Here is a 10,079-nt window from a genome sequence, read left to right as displayed (position 1 = left end):
AGGTCATAACAGAAACAACAAGATGAAGTGCAGGCTACATAAGGAGTGAGTATCTGATTCAGCCCTACTCTTAAATAGCTTGCACTAATCTTCTACTATTTTATGTGCCACTGACTTGTGTGTTATTTCATGCAATGCAGATATGAGGGACCATCGGAAGTATGAACAACACTACTTGATCGATTCACATTGTTGCACTTGTGTATTATTTGTTGTACAAACATTGGTCAGATTGTCAAAGGTCGAATTTAGATACTTGCAACACAACTAGGACAATTTTGTTCACGAATGACATAGAGCACAGCTTATGTCTTGCACACATTGCGAATACCATTACAATCGCACGCATCACTGTATGATACTTACAAAACAATATGGAGAATTTGTTCACAAATAACATAGAGCACAACTATGTCTTGGACACATCGCAAATATAATTACAGACTGCACAAACACACTAGTACTTGCCCCCTTGAGTCTTATCACTCTCAGGCTTGCTTCTGACGCTTGTTCATTGATGAAGATTCATCCTGATTTTTGCATCTGGGGCAGATGTGGTCTGATCTCTGGAGGTGAGCTTGTCCCTCGTTCACCGTGTAGATCTTGTTGTATATCTCATAACTGAGATAGCCGTCAATAGCTGCGTACTCGAGGTTCATCCAGGACAGTGGCTTGCATTCCCAGAAACCATGCCCTTCCTTCCGAAGCCGGTTGTACTTGAAGTCCTTCTTCATGTTGGCAAACTTGGGATCAATGAGCTTTGCTGCAAGATCAGCCATTCCAGCCTGCGGTTGACCATTAATCTTGAAAATGTCCTGGATGTCAATGTGTCTCTCTTCTGGAACAGGAAGACCGGCCGCACGAAGAACTTTTGTGTCATTTCTTTTATCAACACTTGTAAAAGTGTATTGCTTGTCCTTGAGAAAAGTCAGTAGGCGCGACAATGATCCTTGCACCTTTGTCAAGAGCAGCACAAATAAATTCAACAAGTACTGTAATGAAAATGTAGGGACGCTTTAAATTCAATGTAGGGACATAAATTTCAATGATCCTTGTACCTAATGTAGTGGAATACAAGAACGTGCTCCCTCATGGCGATTTGCATTACCGCCAACTTGTGTCCGCTAGAGTCATACTCGAGATCCAGACCAACGAACTTGAACCTGTCCTCGTCCTCGTCGAGCCAACCCTCGTACATACGAAGAATTCTATCAACAGTCGCCGCCTCATTGGTGTAGACGATGTCGATATATGTACTCCCATGCGCAAGGATGCGGTACTTCTCCGTCGTGGACTTCTCGTCTCCGGCCACGACGGAGGAAGAGGCAGATGCCATGGACAGCGTGGGAGGAAGGGAGCACTGGGATGCGGTAGACGAACGGCCGGGGTTGGGACAGAACGGTGGAACTGCCACAGTATTGGGCGGATATAGGGGCGGGAGGCGAACATGCAGTTAGAGGTCTGGCGGCCCACATTGGCCCGTTACATGTCTGACGGCCAAATTCGAAAAATTCGAAAATTCAAAAAATTCAAAAAAAGTTTTAACCAACGGATTATGTTCACAAAAACGTGTGACATATTGGGTAAAAAAAACTGGATTTTTTTTCGAAGGTCGAAAAATCGACTAGCTTAGAAAAAGTGGTTTGATGTAACCCAAACGATTCCGTTTCTAAGAATGTGGATTTTTCGACCTTCGAGAAACGCTCCAGAAATTTTTGCACACACTCTCGTATCCATTCTAAGACGAAGTGTGAAGGTTTTTTCAATTTTTGAATTTCTGTGAAAATAAACAATTAAATTTCAGTTAAATTCGAGTTGAAAAAAAACAAAAGAAAACTAGAGAACCCTGATGGATGGGCCATGAGTGTTCCTTCCCGCGTCCATGCTCCACGTTAATGGGCTTAGTAGAAACCGCGTTACATGTCGTTCGGCCGAGCTGATAAGTTTTTTAGTTTTGATTTGAATAAATCTGCAGCACATCTGGTTAAATTCAAAAAATTCAAAAAAAGTTTTAACCAACGGATTATGTTCACAAAAACGTGTGACATATTGGGTAAAAAAAACTAGATTTTTTTTCGAAGGTCGAAAAATCTACTATCTTAGAAAAAGTGGTTTGATGTAACCCAAACGGTTCCGTTTCTAAGAATGTCGATTTTTCGACCTTCGAGAAACGCTCCATAAATTTTTGCACACACTCTTGTATCCATTCTAGGACGAAGTGTGAAGGTTTTTTCAGTTTTTGAATTTCCGTGAAAATAAACTATTAAATTTCAGTTAAATTCGAGTTGAAAAAAAACAGAAGAAAACTAGAGAACCCTGCTGGATGGGCCATGAGTATTCCTTCCCCACGTCCATGCTCCACGTTAATGGGCTTAGTACAAACCGCGTTACATGTCTTTCGGCCTAACTGATAAGTTTTTCAGTTTTGATTTCAATAAATCTGCAGCAAACCTGGTTAAATTCAAAAAATTCAAAAAAAGTTTTAACCAACGGATTATGTTCACAAAAACGTGTGACATATTGGGTAAAAAAAACTGGAATTTTTTTCGAAGGTCGAAAAATCGACTAGCTTACAAAAAGTGGTTTGATGTAACCCAAACGGTTCCGTTTCTAAGAATGTGGATTTTTCGACCTTCGAGAAACGCTCCAGAAATTTTTGCACACACTCTCGTATCCATTCTAAGACGAAGTGTGAAGGTTTTTTCATTTTTTGAATTTATGTGAAAATAAAGTATTAAATTTCAGTTAAATTTGAGTTGAAAAAAAAACAAAAGAAAACTAGAGAACCCTGCTGGATGGGCCATGAGTATTCCTTCCCTGCGTCCATGCTCCACGTTAATGGGCTTAGTACAAACCGGCCTATTATTACCTGTCCGGAATGTTAACCGAATATATCAGCAGCACATGTGCATTTAGGGTTGAAACAGAATTAACCAACGTATTATGTCCTAAAAAACGTGTGACACTAAAAATAGTCTGAATTACAAAAATTAGTTTTTACTACAAAACGCACGAAAGTTTTTGCTGAAATAAAAATAGTACAACCCGAATACAAAGATGAATTACAATTTCTCCTTTCATTCTATGAGGATTCATCCATATGCATATCTTATAATGTGATATCTTCAATCTCAAGCCTGATGCACAAATCCCTGAACTCAATATTCAGACATACTAATGAACCTATCACAAGATGAGCTGCTACACAGAACGCATTCCATCCATCTACAAACTCAATATGCTGCCCCTTGTAGATTGTATAAGCTCCAACCATTTGTCCATTAATAGATCTGCTATAAAAAATAGCAGCACCTTCTCTCGGCCTATAGTATCCACGTGCAACATCAAATGGAATGAGCTACAAAAAAGTAAAATATAAACAAAGAAAACGTTAACACTGTTTGTATGTTATGATGAATGAAACTTAAAAACAAGTGAAAAAGTTACTAACCAAACGAGTAAGAGAAGATTCATTCAACCTCGTCACAAAGAACTGAGGTACTTCAAAGAAATCGAGGAATTCGTTTTCCTCCACTTTATTTAGCTCTTTGAATATAGCCCATGTAACTGCATTCATCTATGCGGAGTTAATGTCTAGCAAATTTGAGAAAATGGTTTTCTCAAAAGTAACTCTGCAGCACTCCAAACCCTCCCAACAATCTGAACAAACAAAAAAATAAAACAGAATGAACAATGAGAAATATGTGAAAACAATATCACAATAATAATTAGAAACAAAGAAACATGCCTGGTAACTGAACCCATGGTTTTTCGTCACGGTCAGCATTGAATACAACAACTTCAAACTTGGAAGTAGTTTCATCATATGTGAACTCCACAATGTCATTTTCATCCATAACATAAGAGTCTACAAAAGAACTCCAGAATGGTCCACAAAGGTAAGTTCTTGCTTCAGTCTTCTCCACATGGAAATGATAAACAGAACCATGATTGCATTCAGCAACAACCCACGTATCTACTAAACTATGTAGCATCTCCCTAGCATGGCAAGGCACGGCCTGAAGAATTGAACACAAAAAACAATTTATTTAGAAAAGATCCAACAAACAAATGCAAATAGTACTAACGGCGGGGAAATAATGTATATCTAGCTTGTACTATGCAAAACATACATACAATTAGTTCTTCAAACAAATGCACCATCGCTACATCAAATGAAAATGCACGACGCTTGGACCGGAAGCAGTTAGTGTCAGGCTAGTTAGTGTCAGGCTGGCCACAAATAAGACATCCTGCTTCTTCATCCATCTCTGACAAAAATAATATAACATATCAAACACATTCGAAACATTCCAATAACAGAAATCCAAAGAATTAAATCAATGTTCACAATGAACTACAAACTCCTGCTGATGTCCTAGATTTCTGGGTACTAACCCTAATAGATAGCTACCCTACATCAGCGGCGACGCGCGGCAGCAAGTCGTGGAGGGGGGCGTGCAGGATGTAGTGCAGGGGCTCAGAAAAGTACCACCGTGGCTACGACCAAAAGAAGAAGCGCCTCCGCTCTCGCTCTCGCCATCGCCGTTCGCCGTCGCTCCTCGCCGCTCGGTGTCCCCGCTTCAACAATAACCGCAGACAATCTCCGCACAAAAGCCTCGGGCTATAAAAATGGGCCAACAAAAACCGGGCACAACAGAAACAAAAGGCCCAACATGTGACTAATTCCAACTAACTAGACGGTTATTTCATGTCAGAACCCTACGAGACTTTGTGAAACCAATGCACCTTTAGTCAACAATATATAGGGCATATTTCATTTTGAACAAAAATAGGAGGTCTATTTTTTACAGACTATTTGTTTTGGGTTCACAAGTCTACCAATATGTGAATATTTTTTACTCATTTTTACCCTAGATCTTAACCAAGCTACGTCTTTTGAACTAATAAACTAGAAAATGCAAGAAAGTTAAGACACCTGGTATTAAACATAGGGCCGACAGAGGATTTTCATTCCTTCTAAGTTTCTTACACAAGATTGAACAGCAAAGGGAAGAAAAAAACACTAAATCGGCGGCCTCTACATCTTGCTTGTCCCTCCAAGACATGCCACCTGGCTAATCCTCTTCGTCGGAGGACCACCATTTTCCGCCCTCTTCTTCGACCTTGGACTCCTGGAGCGCCTTGGCGAGCCCCGGTGTATCGGCTGGGTCATCGTGAGCCCGCATCTGGGCCTGGTAACTCAGTTCCACATCTCCCAATATCACGTCCTCATCGTCGTCGGAGGACCACCATTTGTCGTCCTCCACTTCGGCCTTGGATTGCTGGAGCGCCTGGGTGAGGCCCATTGTGTCGGCGGGGTCGTCGGGAGGCCGAATCTCCGGCGACCACCATTTGTCGAACTCCTGTTCGGCCTTGGACTGCTGGAGCGCCTGGGTGAAGCCCGGTGTGTCGGCGGGGTCGTCGGGAGCCCGAATCTCCGACTGGTAATTGAGATACGCAGTCCACCTCGGCTGCGGCTCGGGCTCCGGATCCGGTTGCGGCTCCGGCTTGGGAACGCGCAGATGAGGTGCAGGGCCGCGAATCGGAATTTGGTCCCGCGGCTCGCTTGTCGCTGGAGGTGGAAGGACGATCCCTTCGTGCCAGCGCGGCGGAAGAGCTGGAGGTGCCCGTGGTTCGCCGTACGGTGGTGGTAGGCGGCGTGGCGCGCCGCGAGGAAGAGGGACATAGCCGTGCGCCGCGAGCACGGTGTCCACGTCCTTGCCGGCCCAGAAGGACTGCCGCCCTATTTGATTGTACCTACCGCCGGCGTACATACCGTACTGGTTGGCTAGCTCGTCGAGGCGCTCCATCTCGAACCGGGGCCTCCACAAGGCGCTGTCCTCCCCCCAGTCTGGGTTCGCCCGATCCCACGGCGTGAGGGCAGCTCGACGGCGGCGGATGTAGCCGCGCAGATCTTCGTCTTTTTCAGGGACCGGCGGGATGGCGTACCCGGCGGCGCTCACCCTCCAACCAGCTGGCAGGTGCCAGTACGGCGGAACGAGCAGCCGCGCCTCGGCCAAGATCATCGCTTCGTCGGGGTTGAGGCTCTGAGGACGAGGGGCCGCACGGCGGATTTTAGCTCCGCGGGCGCTGCTCCCTCCGGCTTCGTGGTCGTTGAGGCCCATTGCTTGCTACGGCTGCTCGACGGCGGCGGGTTTAGGTTATGGGCTAGCTAGGGTTTGGTGCGGGATGGCCTGATGTGCTCCACTGGATGGGATAAAATGGACTGTCGGTGAACCGAGTGAGTGGTGCTGCGGCCTTGTACGCGTGTTCGCTGTTGACGACCTGTTGACTGGGAGGCCACGCGTGTTCGCTATTATGATGCCACCGAATCCGTCCCCCTCCTGTTTAATGGCTCGCTGGTTGTGAAGCGACATATCTAGTTGGGACGCCACCGGTAAACCACGCGCAGGAGCCACTGGTTATCCACGCGCAGGCGCCACGGTAAATGCGTCGCCTAGGCTGCCGTGCAGCAAATTGGGTCGTCAGTTGCCCCAATGGACGGTCAGTAAATGATATACATACGGACGTTTTACTTACGAAAACACTTTACGGACTCACGATGGAGCAACACACACGGAAGTCCATGAACAGAAAATAAGTTGAAGATAAAAAAATCGATGACACAATGGTTCTTGAAAAACATAACAAAATATTTGGAGTATGAACTAAGTGTTCATATTTCAGAGCCTATCTACTACCATCTTGAATTCACCATCGACGACGCTTCGACCAAAAGCGAAGATGAATATGTCACTAACTCTCATATCGTGCAGTTTCACCAGTTGCTTCCAGTTCGATGTTATCATGGCACCTCCTTTGGCTTTGCCTTTCACCTTTGACTTGTCCATCACCATCTTAACTTTGAGGCGAGCCTTTCCTAAGAATAAGACTTCTACTTCTGATGGCAGTTCAACATTAGGGATAATGTGGCTCATGGTGAATCTCTTCGAAAAGTACTGCATAAAAGAAATCAAACATATAAACAACAGTTACGGTGTAGAAAATAAATATAAATCTCTTGGTGTGTACTATAATGTTTACCATTTTTTGCTTTACCCTCCTGGACGTGTGATTTTTTTATGGTGCAGACATATATTGGTGCTTTCAGATTAGTTTTCTGAACATTACTTCTCAGATAATCAACTACAGTTCTCAGATAACAAAATTCTCCATCATCCATAGCTACTCGATTTGCATACTCAACAAACACCTCGAACTCATGCTCACACTTTATTCTAGGACCTGCGTAAGTATTAAATACATCAGGCCCAACAATAGAATCGCATGGAAGACATAAATGGGAGGTAATTTCGGACCTCTTATATTCAGCTTTTTGTGCAACTTAAGAGCAGCACGAACATGACGAACACGAGCAAACGATGCCACCTAGTTGAATATAGAAAAGATGTAACACGTACAAATTTGAGTCCTAAGATGGTTAGGGCATCGATCACCGTCAGAGAAAATAGGGCATCGGGCAATCGGAAGAGACGAGTTTGTACTTGACTAGATTAGATCTGATATTAAATATAGACAACACGAGATGAGTTGCGTATGACTTACATCATCTTCCATTGTAACTTCGCAGACGCCGCTCTTCCCGTCCAGGCTTCGATGAGAGACGATATGAGGTTAGATGAGGCGATTATATAGGTGGAAGTGGGCAAAAGGCGATCATAATCTTGTTACCTTAATTCGTGGGAGGGTCGATATCAACGTGACAAAGTTTGTTTCCCTAAATAATGTCGTTACCTTAATTCGTGGGAGGGTCGATATCAACGTGACAAAGTTTGTTTCCCTAAATAATGTCGTTACCTTAATTAGTGGGGAAGGTTGGGATTCGATATTTTGGAGGCGTAGTCAATTACGGGGATCGATTATTAATGTTGTCCCCTTAATTAGTACAATCAAAGGTACACATTTTTGAATAATTGCCCGCTAATTCATGTTGTTACCTTAATTAGTACTACTCATGTCGTAATACTGCTGCAAATAGAAATTAATTTTCACACCTTATGCGCAGAGTAATCAAAGTAGCTCAAACAGATTCTCTTAGCGACGGCGTTTGATAGTCGGAATGAGAGGAGATGGACGGAGAGCAAGGTTATTTCACGGCGTTTTTTCGTGGTTACAATGCATTATAATTTCAGTAAACTTAAAATTTGAACCACTACTGACATTCATGAATAATTTGAAAACAGTATGACATAAACGTCAAATAAAGTTTGCAACAAACATCAAAATGTCTCAGCATGACTTCCAACTTGGACAAATAAGCTAATTGTAAAAATAATGTAATGCCTTTGTTGATTTCAGAGAATATCAACCAGAAGCTTGAGACCACCACCGCGGCTACCACGGAACCAGAACACAAACACGTTTTTAACTCTCATATTAGTCTTCTTCACAACCTCCATCCAGTTTGTTGTTATCATGGCACCTCCTTTGCCTTTTCCATTGACCTGTGACTTGCTCATCACCATCTTAACTGTTGCAATTTTAGTATTCGATGAATAAACTTCTATTTCTGCTGGTAGCTGTGTATGCCTAGCAATGTGGTTTAGTGTGAATCCCCTCGAGAAGTACTGCATATAAGATTACAGTCAATTAGAGAATTCAATCAGCTATGTTAGGAAACTGTGAAAATTTTGGTGTGTAATCCAGCGCTTACCATTTTTGCTTTATTCTTCACGACGTTTGATTTTTTGATCGTGCAGACATACGGTGGCTTTCTTGGCATGTGCTTGTCAACTAGCTGTTTCAATGTAGCAAATTGTGCATCATCCATTCTTACGCGATTGGCATACCTGATGAAACCTTCAAAATCCTCACCCTCCTCACAGTTAGGACCTGCATACAAAATTATATACATAAACCAGAATATTACAATTTCCTTGGAAAACAAGAGTGTCCTAAATTTGTGTACCTCTTACGATATGCTTTTTGTTCTTCCTCACAGCAGCACCGCAACGCCGTGGGCTAACACGTTGTGCCACCTAGCAAAGTGTACAACACATATAACTGATGAGTTCTTGTGTGGAATACTCAAGCGTCCCGGATATAGAGATCTAACTAGTGGCGATTAGTGCAAATCTTTGTGATAAAATAAGGAGGGGACAATCGATTATTTACCCAAACGTTAATCTGCCCTGGATGATCTAACCATAGTTGTAGATTACACATTAAGGACATGGCGGCCTAAGGACATTATATATACTTGTGTTTATGATCTACCCGAAAGGGGTTTTCGGAGAACTAGAATCATAGTACGTATAATCTAATAAGTATGAAGCGCCGACTCTATCCAATGAGATTTTGGATGTGTTGATCTGGTCGATTCCCATGGCGGCCTCCCATACCTAATTTGCGATCTATCTCGACAACAAGTCAAATAATATTACGACAGGTGAAAGTCTTGACATACCTGATCCATGGCAAAGGGGTGCCGTCGATGGTCAACACTAGTTCTCTCAGATGAACAGGTGAAAGATGTTGCTTGGTCGGCCGCCCAGACGTCGCTGAGATGAAACGGTGTGAAAAGACGACGATGATATAGTTCGTGGGGGTGTGGGTTACCCGTGATGGGTAGTACGTGTTGCCGCAAATTACGCCCTGCACAATTAAAGTTGTTAACTAATATGTTGGGTGGGTGGGCTTGATCGTTTCGTGCCGGAAATTCGATTCGTGGGCCGGATCATCGTCGAAGCAAGGCATCCTTTGTTTAATTTTTTTCTTTTTTATATTTAAGAGGGAAAATATAGGGTTTTAGGCCAAAACATGCAATTTTGGGGCAAATCAAGTGGCTGGGGATGCCAGGATGAGGCCACACTTGGCACATGGGTGCACCAATGCATGCCCCACACTTCTACCCTTGGAATTTACATGAATAATATGGGGTAGACCATGGTGAGTTGCACCCAGACACCCCAAATATAGGGTTTTAGGCCAAAACATGCACTTTTGGGGCAAATCAAGTGGCTGGGGATGCCAGGGTGAGGCCACACTTGGCACATGGGTGCACCAATGCATGCCCCACACTACGACCCTTGGAATTTACATGAACTAGCTGAATG

At 43.5% G+C, this 10,079-nt stretch overlaps 2 protein-coding genes across 2 annotated transcripts; both read right to left on the bottom strand.

The window, feature by feature from the left end:
- Positions 1-488: 488 nt before the first annotated feature.
- Positions 489-1,336, bottom strand: LOC139832411 (uncharacterized). The gene is made up of 2 exons (XM_071822167.1): positions 1,109-1,336; positions 489-992 (listed from the first exon to the last, which is right to left on the bottom strand). Exons 1-2 carry the CDS (start codon positions 1,334-1,336, stop codon positions 489-491), a joined length of 732 nt encoding a protein of 243 aa, XP_071678268.1.
- A 6,928-nt stretch (positions 1,337-8,264) lies between these two features.
- Positions 8,265-9,439, bottom strand: LOC127310522 (uncharacterized). Its single transcript, XM_051341191.2, has 4 exons — positions 9,431-9,439; positions 8,933-9,002; positions 8,678-8,856; positions 8,265-8,591 (listed from the first exon to the last, which is right to left on the bottom strand). Exons 1-4 carry the CDS (start codon positions 9,437-9,439, stop codon positions 8,319-8,321), a joined length of 531 nt encoding a protein of 176 aa, XP_051197151.1. The 3' UTR covers positions 8,265-8,318.
- Between the last annotated feature and the right edge of the window lie 640 nt (positions 9,440-10,079).

Source organism: Lolium perenne, chromosome 6 (genome assembly GCF_019359855.2).
Source record: "Lolium perenne isolate Kyuss_39 chromosome 6, Kyuss_2.0, whole genome shotgun sequence".
In the NCBI taxonomy this organism is placed as follows: domain Eukaryota; kingdom Viridiplantae; phylum Streptophyta; class Magnoliopsida; order Poales; family Poaceae; genus Lolium; species Lolium perenne.
The sequence above is the reverse complement of the archived record's forward strand: the minus strand, read 5'-3'. Positions and strand labels throughout refer to the sequence as shown.